General features: G+C 46.4%; 2 protein-coding genes across 5 annotated transcripts in view; one reads left to right on the top strand and one right to left on the bottom strand.

Moving 5' to 3' along the window:
• The window catches only part of MAPKAP1 (MAPK associated protein 1), a 97,694-nt gene extending 84,340 nt beyond the window's left edge, over nucleotides 1–13,354 (top strand). For all 4 annotated transcript variants that reach the window (XM_061477043.1, XM_061477040.1, XM_061477042.1 and 1 more), the window contains 3 exons: nucleotides 211–348; nucleotides 10,616–10,713; nucleotides 12,745–13,354. In XM_061477043.1, the coding sequence (XP_061333027.1) occupies nucleotides 211–348; nucleotides 10,616–10,713; nucleotides 12,745–12,870 (362 nt within the window). In that variant the 3' untranslated portion in view covers nucleotides 12,871–13,354. The remainder of the gene's footprint in view (nucleotides 1–210; nucleotides 349–10,615; nucleotides 10,714–12,744) is intronic.
• A 474-nt stretch (nucleotides 13,355–13,828) lies between these two features.
• Nucleotides 13,829–18,030, bottom strand: part of GAPVD1 (GTPase activating protein and VPS9 domains 1) — a 45,560-nt gene continuing 41,358 nt past the window's right edge. The window contains exon 27 of the mRNA XM_061477038.1: nucleotides 13,829–13,860. Coding sequence (XP_061333022.1) covers nucleotides 13,844–13,860 — 17 coding nt within the window. The 3' untranslated portion in view covers nucleotides 13,829–13,843. The remainder of the gene's footprint in view (nucleotides 13,861–18,030) is intronic.

Here is an 18,030-nt window from a genome sequence, read left to right as displayed (position 1 = left end):
CTTGTTGGTATGCTTAGGAGAATAAAATGCAAATTATTAATGCAGTTTGATAACCATTTGCTTTTCGTTTCAAAAGCTCCTGTGCTTTCAGAAAGCCCAAAAGGGCAATATACTTTCATCCCATTTAAGATTTATAAAGTGTGTCAAACAGCCGATATGAAATCGGTTAAACAGATCACTGTTGTGGCTCTCTATTCTTTCTCGTCTTAGGTATTTCTGGAGACAAGGTAGAGATAGACCCTGTTACTAATCAGAAGGCCAGCACTAAGTTTTGGATTAAGCAGAAACCCATTTCAATCGATTCTGAACTCCTCTGTGCCTGTGACCTTGCGGAAGAAAAAAGCCCAAGTGAGTAGTCCTTTTTATTTATGTTCTCTCTTCTCTCCCTCCCTGTATGTGCTGGATGTCCAAAGAATTATTGCTACCGTGCCCTTTTCTTTCTATAGGTGTATTTTATTCATTATAGGATGTTTTTAATCTGACTCAATTCTGTTACAGAGAGCACAACATAAACAAATACACATTTTATGAGTGTCCTTTTAATGCTGTTTACAGCTAATGGCATCATTAGGAGTGTTCCTTGCCCACTGTCAGTAGCTGCTAACAGTGTCATACCAAGGAAACACTGACTTTGCCTAGCCAGTCTCTAGCCCCATAGTATGTCAGTCGAATATATGCTTCCACATAATAGCAGTTATTTTAGATCTCTTAACATCCAAACCTGTTTTGAGCATTTTCTTAGGTGCAGCTGAGGATCTCAGGCATGCAGTAAGTATCTGCACAGTCTAAATTTGCTTCATCAGTGGCTGCAGGGTCACCAGAATTGCAATGTACCCCTCTTAAGAGTTCAGTGCTTGGATAGCAGCAATAGCTGAGCTGACTGGAGGACAGGCTGGACATCCCAGTTCATCCCAGTCATCAACAAGAGGTCAGAGTTTGCTGTGTCTAGAGTGCGAATTCAAAAGCCAAGTGCTTGTGCTTGTTTTATCAGTGGAGTAATGAGTCTATATCTGTAAAATCTGTTTTAAAAAGCACAAGATAGGTCCTGGGGGAATTGGGCAATGTCTCCTTGGGGTGCCAAAGTGTAACAATCTACTATCAAAAAGTAACTGCAGTTCAAAAGCTCAGATGGATTTTATTACACTTATGCTTTTGCAGGGTAGGGATGCTAAGTATTAAGTACTTATCTGCAGGGTGACAGAGAGGAAGAATTATGTGATACATATTTACAGAGGTAATGATCTGTTGAATTCTCTTTGAAGAGTAAATTTATGGCTGCCACAGATTTTATCAGCAATTATTGAACTATATCCTTCTCCCCTTCATTACCCCTTCCTACTTTCATGTTCTCAGTCCAGTCATTGTCTTCCTTTCCTGTCTCTCCAGCAAGATTTCATGGTCCTTGAGAAGGCATGATCCCAGTGAAAGACTTCCCTAATGACCACGCAGTCCAAACTGTGTAACGGTTCTCTTGATAGTTCAAGGTGCAGTTTTGTACTTGTAAATATATTAACACCTCTGTGTTTGTGGTGGTAAAACTGTGCCCACAAAATGGGACTCTATCTGAAAAGCCAGCCTTGAAAGCCACAGTTTGTAGCTCACACTCCTGTCAACACGACAGTCTGAGACCCTCAGGCTATCCCTGAAGACTTCCAGAACTGCATCCTGCAGGGATGGAGCTCTCCTGCCCCAGGGCCAGCACCTGCTGCTGTAGAAGAAGTAAGGGACAGAATTCCAACCCCCAGATAGAGTCTGGTTGTGAAAGGGCAGTACCTTCATGTGGAGATCATTGAAGGTTGTGGTCATTTTGGAGAGGATGCTGACAGGTTACAACAAAGGCGATCTTTATGATACTGAGGGGTATTACGTACTCTTTTTTTGTGGCCATCATAAACTTTTCTTATTAAGGAAGTGTTCAGCATATTTCCAAAGGAGAAAATAATTCCTCCTGAAATCTGCTGACCTCTTCCTGATTCATGAAAGACATTCCAAAAGTCATTATTTTAGGCCAGTAGAAGAGACTTCTAGTGTGACGTCTCAGAATGGTACATTTTTGGGGAACTCTTAACAGCAGATCAGTATCACTTGAATTTTAAATGGAAAAAAGTTATTTTAGTAGCATAAAGAAATGAAACTCCCTGTATTTTACAAGTTTGGTCTGTGATTTTTATCAGCATGGTGATATATGTTTGTAGCAGAGTTTACATCAAAAATTATTCCCAGATCTTCCTTGAATGAACTATTGCAAAGAAAGAGAGGCTGGAGAAAGATAAGGTCTTCGAGTTCTGCAATATATTTTGTTTTCATGTTTTTATCTCTTGTAACACAAACATGCTCCCTCTCGTCTTTCAGCAGCATTCTGCACATGTCGCGCTGCTTGTACAGTTACACCGGGTGAGAACACCAAGGATGTTTTATTAAGCTGCCTGCCTCCCCTAGACATTGGCAGCTGGGGTTATAATAAAGCTGAGTGCTGCTTTGCTACGCTGACTTCTTGTAATTTCAAAGAGAGGTGAAGGGTTTGCAGGAGCCTCCAAATGTGACCTTACAGTTCATTGAGGGCATGGGTGCTGGGAGTGGAGTTTGATGGCTGTGGTCGTTATAGCCAGAGGTTTATGCAACTATTGTTCCTCTGAACATGATAATCAACACAGTTTAGTGTTCAGTTAGCTCTTACTTTCTGCAGGTTAAAGAGATTTTAGAGGTTTTGCTGGTACTTTTCTGCAGAAATGGGAAACCAGAAATTGTGTATCAATGGAGTGAAAAGAGCCTCTTATTTTGTGTTAGCTTTCTCTGAACAGACAGGTTCATGCAGTGAAGCTTTAGTGGCACTTGCGTGAGTGTTAAAGGACTCAACAACTTCCAAGATGACATGTTGTGAATATTTATGGACACACTCAGAGTCATTCTGGACAGGGCTGAAGCTTTCCTGTGCTGTGAGTTCACAGAACTTAAGAGCTGCATCCAGTAAAAAGAGAAAATGAAAATGGAAAGCTTTGGCATCTCATTTGCCATTAGGATGGGTGTTGTAGGCAGGGATGGTGGATGATTCTTGTTTGCCCTTGTGATAGCTCTGGATCAGCATTTGAATCTTTATTTGTAAATTAAATCAGACTCCCTGAATTTAGACAGAGGGAAGAGGTAATGGCCCTGCTGGCTCGATCAAATGCCATTAGAACCTGACCACATCGTGTATAAACGGCTTGTTTAAATCAGGTTCGGTCTGATTATCACGAGAGATTCTGAATGTTTCGAATCTTGAAAGGAAGCATCCTATCATTGAGAAATAAGATTTAAGCCTTAATAAAGTAGTTGTCATTTTTATAGCTGAAAAGAGCTTTGTATCTCAATTAAGTGTACATAATACAAAGTCTTAAGGAAGCAACATAGTACGTTTAATACAATTATGTCCCTTTGCAATAGTGTAATTTAAAGGAAATCTGATTCTGTTAATGTCTGTTACATTACTTGGACAAGGGAGAAACTTCAGTGTCACTGACTGCACTATGGGCCAAGCGTGGTTGTGATGGATGTGTCGTGGCCATCCCTTCCTTGAGCTGGGGCTAGCAGCTGCCTCGGCATCCACACTGCGGGTGCACTGAGCTGGTGCTGGTGGCTGGAGGGGTGAGCACACCTCAGGGCAGGCCTTTCCATGGCATTGAGGCTAACCAGCTGGGCAGACTCAGACTCATCCACATACATAGGTTTCTTCCATTCACTTGTATTTTACAATAGCTGCAGAAATCAGATTTATTTGGTCATTTACTTGAAACACTGGAGAAATGTCCTCTGTGATCCTTTTTCTGCTTTTTTTTTTTTTGTTGTTTTAATAAAGCAGATACATCTCAGTTGCTAGGTCAAAATATCCTAAATATTAGTCTAAACAAAGGTGTTCTGTAGGTCACAGAGTACATTGGTAACTTCAGTTTGTGATTTAATTGCCTGTTTTGCACCCCGCAGCTTAAGATTTCTTTTAAATTCTTATTCCATTGTTGCACTGGGGCTTAACAGAGTGTTAACCTGGTAATAGGCACAGGGCCTCCCCATTATATGTCTCGCTATCGAGCGGTTCTGCATGACTAGTTAAAAAAGATGGCAAGAAGATTAATGAAAGCCGCCTAGTACAGAAGGGGGGTAGGTACCTTTGCAAGACTTCTAGCAAGGAGATATTAGAGCTGAACCAGAGCTTGCCTTTTTCTTTATCCTGTGACCTTTGAACCTGCCTTACTGTCGAGAGCTGCCAGCAGAGCCGACGTTTTGATTGATGTTGCTACACGAGTCAGTCTTTCCCATTGAATCCCACATCTGCACGAAAATAGCTTTTCTAGCAGTATTCATACTGGCTGTAAGTGATAGCCAAAGTGATGCCTGAAATGCTTTTATGTAGTTTTCATTTAAAGCTAAAGGTATTTGATGTTTTAATTCAGGATCCGATTCCTCCAGATTATGCACGTTGGGTAATACTAAATTAATGAATTCATTATTGGGTTGTGAAAAGACTAAAAACATGCAGGAATCATCGGGAAGGCATGGATTCCTGCTGCTTGGGGAGCCTAAATAGAGATGTTGCATGTTTGCTCAGAGCCCTGCAGTGGAGCTAGAGCAGAGAGGCAACAATCATCTGTGTGCTCTGCAAATGGTGCACGCAATGTGGGGTAGTTGCTCCCGCTGTGAGTAATGTGGGGTATGAAATGATAGAAGAAAATTCATACTTGATGGGAGACCCATCACAGGTTCTGATCAAAAGGTATAAAAAGAGGTTCGGCAGAGACAATGTTCCCAAACTTCAGGCTTGGAGTGAGAAGAATCTCCAAGTGTGTGACAGGAAGAAAGGAGCCCGTGTGGTTTGCGGAGCAGTGGATGCCCCCGAGGGGCGGCAGCGAAGGCACAGATGGTGCTGGGTTTGCTCATTTCCCATTGTCTGTGGCAGGCTCAGGGTTGTGCTGGGGCAGCCCAGGCCCTGGCAAAAGGCTGTTGGAGAGCTCATCAAGAGCCGTGTGGGAAAGGGTCATGGGATGTGCTCACTGGAGAAGGGATCTGGCAGCGAGGGAGCCGGCAGTGGTGGGGTGACGGCTCCGCTGTGAGAGCCTCCCTGCTGCTGCCCTGCAGACGGAGCTGCAGCTGATTAAATCCATCCCTATGAACAGCCTTTTCATAAAAGTACTCTGGAGCACAATCAGGAGTGTGCATTGCCTCATCCTTTTAACAAATATGTTTTGTAGCCCTATTAAAAGGGGTCTTCATCTATCCTGTCAAAGCTATTCTGCTGGGGTTTTTTAGTTTAATTACACTATCCAATTAAAACTCCTTGCTGCATTTTGATTCGCTTCTCCTTGGGCTTGAGTGGATATGACATTTACAAGGCTCGCCTTTCAAGCAGACAATGGTGTGATTGATGAGGTGCAGACGCAATGAAGGAGGCGATTGCCATGTGGAAACACTGCTTAGTGCATTTTGATTTATTTATCATCTTTTTTCCCAAACAAGGTTGCTGGTGAAGAGGTTTCGGGCAACCCCAAGTTCCACCTCAATTTTCACCATTCTTGCAAAAATCTTTATTAGTATTCTGCCTCTGATAATAATTTGAAGAAGAAACAAAAGGCTTTGGGGAGAAAAAATCCAGATGTGTGAACAGTTACCACAATTGGGCATAAAAGTGGATGTTTGCAGCACTTTAATTGCAACTCTGCTTTCAGGACATCTGGAAACAAGACATCCACTAATAGCAGTGTTTTATAATAAGCTTACAGTAGAATATAAAGCCCTGAGTTGTAGGAAAAGTGCTCATGAAATATGCTGCTCCCTGAGAAAATGGAGCAGGCCAGCAGAACTGCAGCTATTGGGTTTTTCTCTTAACGTTCGTATCATGTGTTGCTACTTGCCTTGGTTTGAAGGAGATCCATCACAGGTACATGGAGTGCAGTCTGAACTCATCAGTGGCTCCACTGGTATCACTGGGGTCAGGATTTCATCCATAACTTTGACTGCCACCACTGCCTCTGAAATTAGTACTTCTTGGATATGTATCACTTGCATAAAATGGGCTTAAGCCCACTTTTACACTCAGGACAACATTCAGTCTGTGTCCTGCTCCGACTTGTGCTGTATCCCTGATAACCCAGCTCTGGCTGCAGTGCACCTTGTGACATCCCCCTAGAAGAAAACTTTCTTGTTCTTAGAGGTTGTCAGGGTGGGTGTTTTGATGGTGATGCAATACTTGCATTATTGTAGGACCCTCAGGCCATGCTCCAGGGTCACGGCATCATTTTTGAGGTAGCCCATGTGGATTTCAAACAACAAAATGCCTCCCTAAAGCTTTTAGATTAAGCGTAACAATGATCGGTGAGCAGAGGTTACCCCATTTCATGCAGTGTTTCTTTGCTTTTTTACTAGTAGATTTCTAGTTCTTTGTCATCCTCTCTGAGTCTGTAAGAAGAGATATCAAGGTTTTGGTCCTGTTGTAGTCATGATATCTGTGATGTCAAATGATGCTCATAAGTGTTCTGTTCTTCAGCGAGGTCTTTCTCTAGCTATTTATTCCACTAATAACTCTTAATTGTTGACTTCTGCCTTATGGCCCTGTAATGACAAAGCAATCATCAAGGTATATTGAAAAATTAACATAAATTTGCATCTCCCAGTGTTTGTTTTCTGTTTTGTCCAATTCATGAATATTCTTTTCATCCTCCATCTAATTAGGGATTTAATTCAGTGCATACTGGGGTGGGGTTTTTTGCATCGGCAAAACTGAGTGGTTTGATACAGGCTGAATTGGGGATGAGAGGGGAAAAGAAAAACTATTTCTAGACTTAACAGATATGGTTAAAAATCTTTTCTCGTGCAAATTCACATCCTTCCCGTGTTTTCCAGGGAAGAAGTGTATGTTTTAGACCCTGATAAAGAGTTTTATTGGTTGGATTGGAAAGTGAACCATTTTTTCACCTGTATCAAGTGAAGGATGGTGAACTGCAGAGGTTTTGTGTATTTTCCCAGGACTGTAACTTGCAGAAATTAGAACAAGATTTACCAGTAACTGTGTAAGCACATTTGGTCAGTAATTCTGGAAGCTGTAATTCAGCAGTATTTCTCACCTCCTGCATGGAAACACAGAAGAAGCTGGGGGGATGAAGCACGTGGTGGAGGTTGCACAAATAGAGTTTCAGCAAACCTGGGAAAGGTGGAGAGGAGAAAGACAAGCAGCAGGTTTGCATGGGGCTATGCTGTTGGATTGGGAAGGACTTTGGGTTATGCTGTTAACTGGCCTCTTCCTTTACTTTTTTGGCAGTGTTAAAAATTAGGAGATACGCCAAACAACTGAGTTTAAAACATCATGCTGAAAGAGTAAATGAGCTCTCCTCAGTGAATTTCCAGTGAATTAGCATCCTGCCCTTCTGCCTGAGTCTACTGTAGGCTTTTCTCCAGGTGTAACCACACAGGAACCTATTAGTGTTCCAGAGCTGGAAAAGATTTGTCAGCATTCGGAGCTGAGGCCAAAGGGCACCTATGGTCAGATGTCGTTTTCTGCTGTTGCAGTGGGCTTAACCCCAGCACGGGCTGCAGCCCTGGCACAGGGCAGCGGCACCAAACCTGCTTGGGTCTGCTGAGCTCACCTTGTGGGTTGTGCCTATGTCACGACAAAAGCCTGTGGTAACAGACAAGTTTCTGTCATTTCATTTGCTTTCAATGAATGCCTTTAACGGATAAGCCTAGTTGGGAATAACGTGTATTTTCCATTGTACAGCTGGTTAAATCTGATTGCAAACTATTGAGGCTTCCCCCCGTTCAGTTCTTCCTTGCCATCCACCGCAGTGGCTGACATTAAATACACTTGTGCGTGGTCTCGGTGCAGGGCAGTGACAGACAGCACTGACATTTGCAGGAGTTGAACACTTGTGTTTCAGACCTGCAAGCTAAAGGACACCAAACCATTGTTCATGCAGGAGTCATGGTAATGAAGCTGTTCCTGCAACATCTGCATTTATTTTCATTCTACTGTCACATGCGGTAGAAGCTGCTTGAGCTGCTGCTGTTACCAGATACTCTTACATGGAAATATAAAACCATTGAAGTTCCTATTGATCTCTGAATTGTCAAGGGTGGTGCTCTATTGGAAAGAGGTACATAACATATTTGAGCACTCTTGGAAATGGAAATCAATCTCACAATTCATAAATTCCATCTGGCTAGAATAGTAGCAGAGCAAAGTGCCAGTTATGATTTCAATGAACTAATATTTCATGTAAACAGTATAATGTGGATTTGGAGCACATAAACATAATGCTGTAATGGGGCTTTCTGAAGAAAAGTCGTCTTAGCTTCTTACCACTAAATCTGTCACCTGCCAGGGCATGGGATCAGGTTAGATGAAGCACAGGTCCACAGCTCAGCCAGCTCATGGCTAGAGGCTGGGACCAGCACAGCGTCTGTACCGGTGGGACTGGGAGCACGCACTGCCATTGGCTCTGCGGAGGGGTGCGTGATGCTAGTGTGGCACGGTGGAGCAGGACAAGCTCTGCCTCCTGTTACATGGCACATCAGCATTGTTATTGGCATCTGTTGCTCTAATTGTCATTGAAAGAGCTGACTCTTCGCAATCCCAAAATAAGTGCCTGAAAGTCTGCATTCTGCTTCTATCAGCTGCATGCTTTTGCCAGAAAGGAGGAGTAAATCACCAGCTTAAAACTAAAATGGGGTTCTGGGGAGGATTTCCTTGTCAGGCACGATGGAGGCTGCGATCACTTTCACATTAGTACTTTGTTCTGTGCCTTACCTCTGCGGGGTGATGCATGGCGGGGCAGCAGAGCTGCGAGGAGCACACCAGCAGCACGCTGGGTCTTACTGCTCCCCGCACACACCCAGCCTGCTTTCCACCATGTGAGAGATGAGCACGTTGAGAGGTTTCTGTCCTGCTGGCATCACGGAGCAGCCTGGAGACAGGAGCCATGAGGTGTGAGGCCGTTCTGCTGGAAGCAGAGGGCTCAGCTTCTGGCACTTTCAGAGCCTTTCCACCAGCTGAGCCAGGTAGGGACAGCGGCGGCCTCTGGAGCATCTGGCAAGGCAGCATCTGCGTGGGGAGAGCAGGTTTCTTAGGTGGAAGAGAACATGGAATGAAGAATCTAAACCAGGTGAGGGAAGTCTTGATCCATGGCAAGAACCACCCCAGGAACTTCCAAGATCCAAAACAAAGAACCTCGTTGGAATCCTGCAGACCATGTTTTGTGCCCTATGAATTGTCGTTTTCGGTAATCAGTTTCTGTAACTGTGTGTGATAGTAAATGTCCAAGGAAGACTGTGGTAGGTGATAGGGCACAGTGCTGTGTCCTGTCGCCAGGAATGGTGCACAGGCACTTTTGGAATCGTAAAGATGCTGAATTCAGTCCGGAGTGGAGCCGGGCATGCATGCATTAACATACTGATGAGCTGGGGCTAGGAATTCCCGCATTTTTAGTACCACTGAGGCATCATTTGTCAAATGATTTAAAGGGGGGTTTATTATTATTATTAGCCAATTTTTCAATACAGAATTTATATTCCAGATTAACATGTTAATTAACATGCCACAATAAAATACTTAGGTCTCAAATTTTCTGGCCACCGATCTGAGCGTATATCAGTCACTTTTTGGAAATCTGGAGAATTAGATAATGTAAATAAGATTTCAAATTAGCTTTCCTCCAGGAAAGCCCTGAATTTACAGTAGCGTGGCTGTTACTTTACGGATTACTAGCTTTGACTTTAGAACTGAATACATCATGAGAATACTGATGGGAAAGTACAGAATAGCTTAACTTTAATTTTGAAGCCATGAACATCCATACAAGTGAAGGATATTTTGCCTCCCTACATGTTCTGCGTGGAGACCTTGCTGTTAACGGCATCCCCCTGTCCTGCTTGCCGCACTTTTAAAGGGCAGGAGTTTCCAAGCTCCTCTCCAAAGGCATCCACAGAGGCAGGCCAGGCCATCAGCACCTCGTGTCCGTTCAGTCCCTTGGAACCTCCATTTGGAGCAGCAGCAAAACCTGCCAAGCACGTTCTGCATGGATAGAAATTACAGTTACACTTTAATTTTGATTGTCCTGCTTGTAGGAAGTGAAAGGCCTGGTTCCGAGTGTGTTTCATAGCATCATTGCTGCATCCTTTTGTATTTCCCTGTGGCGATGTTTCCCTTTGCTGTAAGCAAGTGGGTAGGTTTGGGTGACGTTTAGGGGAGAGGTGGTTGGCGTGGCCTTTTGTTTTAAATATAACACTTCTCTTGCGTGTGAGATGATTATACAGTGAATAGTTACATAAAGTAGTCCTAATGTGGTAGTTTAACTGAAATACAGTCTTGGGCTGAACGGGAGCTAACTAGCCATTTGATAGATTTTTGCATTTCCTGCAGTGGGGATGTGATGGGAAAAGGAACTTTATTGACTGGAGTTCAGCTGCTCCTGTAAGCCACCACTTGCCTTAAATTGAAATGACATGAGAAGCCTGTCAGCGTTTCATTACTTCCTTCTGTTGTGCTGATGGTATGCTAAGATCACCATCTGTGTTTTTCTTCTGTCAGGCACACAGGCTCTGCTGTAACTTTACAGGAATATTCTGAACAGGTTTTTTTTTCTTATCTTTGCAGGTCATGCAATATTTAAACTTACATATCTAAGCAATCATGACTACAAACACCTTTACTTTGAATCAGATGCTGCTACTGTCAATGAAATTGTACTGAAGGTAAGTATTAAATTTTAACGTGACCCAAAATCCTGGGTGTTTCAGCACTTGTTAGACATGAAAGTGTTCAGGAGGCTCTGGAATACATGAACAGTGTAGCGCCTGAGGACCACTAAGGTGTGTTTAACTCGCCAGGCTACCTCCCTGGTGCCTATTGTTTTATTCATTATTCAAACAGCCATACAGCACACTGCCTACTTGTGTATAAATATTTCCTTTTATACTTGTTCCTAGTTAAGAGAGACACCCCTTTCCTGTGGAATTTTACAGGAAACTGCCTAATTTCATTGTGTCCACATCGTTTCCACCCCCAGACATATGAGATGGTCTGCAAGCAATGTCATGGCGGTGCTGTGCCCCAGGACCTGCATCCTGCACAGCACCATGGTGCTGCTGTGTGGCTGCTGCACAGCATCCAGCCACAGAGACCCAAGCAGGGCTCCCAGCTCATGTAAGCACCAAACTGGGACCACAGGGAGCTGCAGGAGCAGCCACCCTGGTCTGCAGGGAGCTGCTGTGGAACTTGGCAGCAGCACAGGAGGCTAAGCAGAGATCCTGGCACCACGGGGGCTCTTGGAGCTGGAGTCAGTGTTCAGGGTTCCAGCAAAACTGATGTTCAAGGCCATGGGTTGATGCTGGGTTGGCAGCTCCAGCACCGGCTCAAGCAGCGGCAGTGGCAGTGGCGTGGCCAGCACAGTGCTGCTTTCCTGCCTTCCATGCATCTTTTCCAAACGCAGATGGAAAGCAGAAAGGTTATTTTTCTCACCATGATACTTGATCACAGTTGTTTGCTTTTCTCGTGGCTTGTCCATACACGTACTTTCTGAAACAAATTTTTCCAACAGTGTTGGAAGATTAAACTCAATTTTCCACAAGCTAATATTTTACAGCAATTCAGATCTGAAAAGCAGTAACTTTGGCAAACCATCTGTTATCTTTGCTTTCGTTTCTGTGTGGAGTTTAGAGGATTGCTAAATAACTGACATACGATACAACCATTTTTATTAATGCCGTAGAAAGTGAATGTATTTGGGAGGGTTTCGACTTTGTGAACTGTTGGGGCAATTCTTTTGTTCCTACTTTATGTTAAATAAGCTGATGTAATCCAGAACACCTTGACACATCTGAAAGTGGTCATAAAAGAAGGCTGAAAAAGGGTTGCTTTGAATAACATGAATATTCAAGAGAGAAATACTACTGACCAGCACTTTTTGTCTTAAGTTGCAGGTTGTTTCTATAGAACTTTTCTGGTTTCATGCATAAGTTACCAGTTTGTTTTCGATGCCATCAGCATTAGGAGAGGTGGAGAAATCAGACTTTTCAAATTAGGCTTTTTACATGATCAAGTGAGAAAGACTGAGGCTTTATTGACCATGAAAATTCCCTATATTTTTATGCCTTAAGCTGTAATATGCAATGAAAGTGAAACACTCTACAGTGCATAAAATTGTGCAAGTTTTAAGCCACAGCATATTAACCAGCTAATGGCAGACCAAAGGGCATTTTTATCTTTTTGATTCTTGCATTAACCTTCCATTAAAATTATCTATGTGATTATCACAAAGCACTGGAGATAATAAATTTAGGGAATAGCAGGCTTGTTAAATATCATTTAAAAATGCTTTCATCAAGTAAAATGTGCCAAAACACAGGGAAACTATGAGATTAGCTGAGTACGCAAACATCATAATGAAAGAATTACTTTTATTGAAGCTGATAAAGTCTTTTATTGAAGCCCATTACTGTGTTAGACCAGCACTGTGGGTCTTCACAACCTGCTGTGTTAACCCAGAGGCTGGGTGATAAGGGTGGGATGAGGGGAGAGGGATGCTCCTGAGCCAAGCCGAGGGCTGCAGAGGGAGAGCTGGAAGTGGCCGTGCGCTGAGTGGGGCTCTCCAGGAGCTGTCTCTGCCGTGGTTTTGTTGCCAGCCCACTGGGGCCAGTTTCACTAGAGCCTCGTGCAGTTGGTGGCATGAGGGCTGCTGCCTCCTGAAGCACCAACAGAGTTAAACACCGTTTCATGTCTTGCAGGTTAACTATATACTCGAGTCGCGAGCAAGCACAGCCAGAGCAGATTATTTTGCTCAGAAACAAAGAAAACTGAGCAGGAGAACAAGCTTTAGCTTCCAGAAGGAGAAGAAGTCGGGACAGCAGTGACACTGAGCCTCGAGGAGAGCCTGACGGCCGCGTTGGGAGGAGGAGGAGATGCTCCCCACCGCCCAAGACAGGTGGGAGCCAGGACTGCGGAGCTCCTGCTGCCCACGGGCAGGAGCAGCGGGGAGATACCTGCATTATCCCGTCTCTCACGGCTGGCAGATTATCCCTCGGTGGTGATGGGAAGTCTCCCCTGTGACAAAAATAAAGAGCCATATCAGCCGGAAAGAAGACTGTTACGCTTCAGGTTCCTTTGATTAGAAATAAGAGAATGACGTAGACTGGCATCATTTAATTACTGTATTATGTACAATCACAAGGAGAGATGTGATTACATAGTATTTCACAGCCTGGTTAAAATAAATTATATACATCTGTAATACACCCACGTACACACAGGTATTGCTTGTGACATGATCAAATTTCTAAAAACAAAATGTAGGACAAATGTATCCATTTTTACTATTAATAAACAGATGTAATCTTTTTCAAGGTCCATATGATGCACAGTTCTTTGGGGGGGAGGCTGTAGTCCCAGATGGTTTCACTTCTGTTGCTGAAGTGCAGGAGGCAACCGTGAGCCAGGGAACAGCAGCCATTGCAGGGGAGGCCATTTGTGAAGTGACACTGAGACAGTCGAGTCTGTCATGGGTTGTTTTGTTCAGAAATGCTTTTATTTAACTGTGCTTTTCAGCTCTGCATACACGTTATCAGAGGTCACTGCCTGTGGTCAGCACGTTTTGAAACCCAAGGCAGTGTCTTCATGATTGAAGCAGGAGCATCCTTTTGTCCACAGGAGCGCGCTGGGATCTGCCCTTCCTCACTGGGATCTGCACCTGAGGACTGAGAAATGCCTTCACTTAATATTATTCCTAAATAATAAACATTAAGACCTGCTTTGTACTGGGATTTGTAACTGTTCTGGCCTTGTCCATCCTTAGTGCATCAGGGAACACATTAATGGGATTGCTGGGAATCAGAGCTGCGGGTTTGGTCCAGTTCACCAGAGGTGTCTTTCCTAAATCTCTCAAGCTCTCTGCACAGCTCCTGTGGATTTAGTACCAAGAACATGCCCGCAGCAGGCTGCAGGTCCTGGGGCAGAGCAGGCTCCCTCCTGCCTCCCAGCACAGCCTCTTACAGCCTCTTACCCTGCTTTTGTATAGAGAAAACTTGCTGAGCCTTAACGCGTCCTTTAGGCATTAACACTGGGGCAGAGAGGGCTGTTTGACACTTACCTGTCGCGTTTGACTGCTTGGTATTTAAAGGTTACCCCTCCTGGCGCTGGTGTGGGTGTCGCTGCTGCCCCGAGGGGGGCCCTGCCCGCACCACGGAGGCCGGTCTCACTGTACAGTCTTCCATGATACCTGCAGAGCAGGAGAAACGATATTTTATAGTGTGATATTCAACTTTTTTTATCTTTTATATGTGCAAACGCAGCACAGATGCAATGGGGAAGGACCCTTCAACTAATGCAATGTAAATGACTCCTTTTCCAACTTTGTGAACTATTTAACATTAAAGTTGTTACGTGAATGTTCTTTTGCCACCCAGTTTCAATTCTTTTTAACTGAACTAAACTGAACCTACAGAAGTCTCCTACTTCTTTCCATGGCTGCAATGCTGTTGCCACCTAATTATTTATTATAAGTAGGTATTCACTATGTGGAGCATTTTGCTTTCAGTAAAGCCCAGAGATTCACCTAATAAAATACCCTCTGCTGTCTCAACTGTGGTAACATTTGTGGGCTCATGCTCACTTGCCCGGACCATGTGCACCTACACCATGTCATAAATCACCTTCCATGTGATGTGTTTGTATTGCAGCTTCCCCATGGAGCCAGGACATGCAGCCTGTCCAGAGGGAGCACAGCAGGGATGGGACACTGCTGCTGGAGGATGCTCAAGGGCTTGGTGGGGAGTGGACAAGGTGTGGAGCCCAGAATGAGCTTATTTGCTCTGAAAGAGCCCTTGACAGCTGAGAAGTGAATTTAAAGACCAGCTTCAGTTGAATACCTGGTGTGAAGGCCTTAAACTCTGGTAATGTCCCCTCCCTCAGAACAGACTTCTCTGGTGTTCAGTGTTTGCTGAAAGAGTTAAATCCAAGCTCATGGTTGCAATCTGTGCGCAGCTGAACACAAATCCATCCCGGGCTGGTCTTTCCCCGGTAGTTGTAGATTTAATTGATTCAGATGGGCATTCAACTGGGTCAGAAAAGCAAGCTGTTCCTTCCGTGCCTTGTTACAGGCTCTGGCAGGAGAGGGTGGCTGCCGCTCATATAACAAGGATGGTTCCTTAGTGCCCTGCATCGAGGCACCAGAGGGTTTCTGCCTCTCCCTTACTTTGGGTGCTGGACCTGGCTTGCCGGTGCACCTGAGGGTTCACCATTCATTGCACCTTATAGAACCAAACGTAGGCTTGCCCTTGTCACAGGCACAGGGAGAGGCAGGGAGCATCACAGCGAGTGCCACCAACCACACAGAGAGGCTTCCCTCCCGGTACCATCAGCCCCGGGGGACTCGTGCCCCTGGGCTGCCCGCAGCCGGTGCTGCCCAGGGCTGTCACTCACTGCCCTCCTTGCCCAGGCAGTGTTGCTCGGAGGAGCCCGGATCCAGCAGGACACGGGTGCCCTTTGCAGTGAGACCCTGGGGTGCCTCCTTGTGCTTCAGGAGCGGCTGAGCCTGTGCTTGGGAGATCTGTGGATGAATAGACCAGCCGATGAGCGGCTTTGCTGGCTCAGGAGCAGGCGGTCCGGTGAGGGTGGCCAAGGCTGCTGCTGCAATGGAGATGAGCCCTCATCACCTCCTTGGGTTCATCAGTATTGAGAAACCTTTTATCAGAGGGCACCCAGGCCTGTGCTGGCACCCAGGCAAGAGTCTGAGCTTCCCAGTGCTCTGCAGGGGTTTGCCATGAACTCTGCTGGAGCAAAAGGAGTCAGAGGCTCCTTTGGGTTTAGGTTGATGGGAGCCTGGCGCATCCCAGGGTCTCTTGTAGCTGACTCACAGGTAATGGTGGCAGAGCTGGGATCCGCTCAGGAGCAGGAGGCAAAACCCATCGCACATCCCTGCGAGCAGCCCTGAGATGAACGGGGGGGGTTATTTATGGAGCCGTGTTTGTAATGGGCCCATGAATTTCATGGAGACGCGCTGCTGCGGTGGCTGCGCTATTGGGTGCTGCTGCTGCTGCTGAAGTTAATGCCCCTTAAATCACACCCCAGTGCAGGCTGGGACAAGGACAGAGACGAGGACAGGGATGTGCGGGCACAATGGGCACAAGGGTGCTGGGTGCTGCCCCTTACCCAGGGCCACTGAAGCAGCTGAGCCATGGGGAGGGCTGGCACCATGCACAGCCCGGTGCTGCCGCACGAAGGGTTAAGCTCTGTCATGGTTTATTCTCCCCACACACCTCTACTTAACTGCAAAGAGGAGAGAGGGGAAAGAAAGGATCTCAACAGGGTGTTGTTCGCTCTAAAAACCCTAAGCATGATTTGTGAACTCTCACAGCCTTGGTAATCTCATCAGAGTAATGGGATTATATTTCAAATCACCGTGGCCTGTTCATTACACGTTTAAACTCCTTTGACAGAGGAAAAAGTTAAATAAAACGTGTGCGTCAGCCCTGGTTGGCTTTCCCGGTCCTCTTCCCTGATTACCCAAACAGATGCCGGGCTCCGGAATGAAACAATAATGCGCTCATTTATCCCCGTTTCTGACAAGCCGCAGTGGATCGTTAACTGCAAACGAGCCCCTGCCCGGGCGGGGAGCGCGGGGGCAGCGCGGGACGGGCTCCGCGCTAAACCAGCGCTCAAGCGGTGCCTTCCGCACCGGAGCGCGGTGGCGGGGATGGAACTCCCGCAATGCCCGCGCCGCCCCCGCCCGCTGAATCTCTCCAAGGAGCTCGGGAGCGGCTCCTGCGTTCCTGCTGGGCAGCCGCGAGCGGGGAGAGCCCCGACCACGGGCACCCGCTGAGGCTTCTGCTCACCCAGAGCCCACCTGAGAGCTGCTGCCACGGCCATGGTGGCTCCCAAGGCACAGCCCCGCTGAGCTCCTCCTGCTCTGAGCACCGCAGCTCCCATCATCTGACCCTACATCTGCCCCCAAACTGACTTGTCCATGAGCATCGTGGGGGGGAGCGGCTGAGCTCGGACCAAGTGTGGTGTCCCATGGGACTTTGCCATTGGAATTCAGCCCTATTCCCGGGAACTGCTGATGAAGAAGCTCATGGGGAGGCACTGAGGCTGCCAGCGGGCAGGGCTGTGCTGTGCTGAAGAGGAGGGCTTCACATCGGGGAGCGCTGGGGGCTCTATTAGGGAGCTGAAATGCCAGATAATTAGAAATACACCAGCAAACACCGTTATTGTCAGGAGAATGCAGTTGCATCCAGTAATGAAGCGATTATTAATGAGCAACTGCAAGGCTGTCATCAATTTAAGCTTTTCAGGATCACAGGCTAAGGCAAGTTAAATGTTAACACAGAGCTGGGGCCGGGCTGAGCGGGGCTTTTCCCCGTTATGGGGTTGAGCAGAGCAGGGCCGTCTTCTTGCTTCCATCCCTATGCAGCCATAGGAGCACAGGGAACTCCTTCACCGCTGGGGCAGCCGGGGCCACGGGATGGGGACAAGGATGGGGTTGTGGAACCCCCCCCCCACGCTGCAGCGGCGTGGTGGAGGCGCCGGTGGCTCCATGGCACAAGCGCTGTGCGCGTTTGGGGCCGGTGCAGCCGGAGCGGCTCCCGCACCAGCGCTCAGCCCCGCGCCGCAATCTGTCACGGCGGCTGGGGCTCGCCGGCTCTGCAATATGTACCTCATGTCTGGGCTGTCATCGGACATAATTCCTCCCTGCTGGCATATTGCTGATTTGTGCATAAGTGATGCATGCAATCCACCTGAGCTAGGAGTCAGGGGTTTCTTGATCTGGGGCTGTCAGGGCAGAGTGTTTTAGTGCCTCCTGCGATTAGCTGGAATTGACAGGCCCTGAGAGCGGGGAATTGCACAACAGGGGAATTAACAGCCAGGGACTGGAGTGGAGTGTGGCACTCGTTTAATCTGCAATTTATCAGTTTGCGCGGCTTCTTGTCGCAGGAGGAAGATTGCGCTCCAAAGGAGAAGGCTCCCTTTTTCCTTTGATATTCCCCTGATGGGAGAGGGATGGACAGTACTCGGATGCT

This window comes from Pezoporus flaviventris, unplaced genomic scaffold (genome assembly GCF_033815535.1).
Source record: "Pezoporus flaviventris isolate CSIRO_AGI_PZ_B2104156 unplaced genomic scaffold, CSIRO_AGI_Pfla_v1 ptg000097l, whole genome shotgun sequence".
NCBI lineage: Eukaryota > Metazoa > Chordata > Aves > Psittaciformes > Psittacidae > Pezoporus > Pezoporus flaviventris.
The sequence above is the reverse complement of the archived record's forward strand: the minus strand, read 5'-3'. Positions and strand labels throughout refer to the sequence as shown.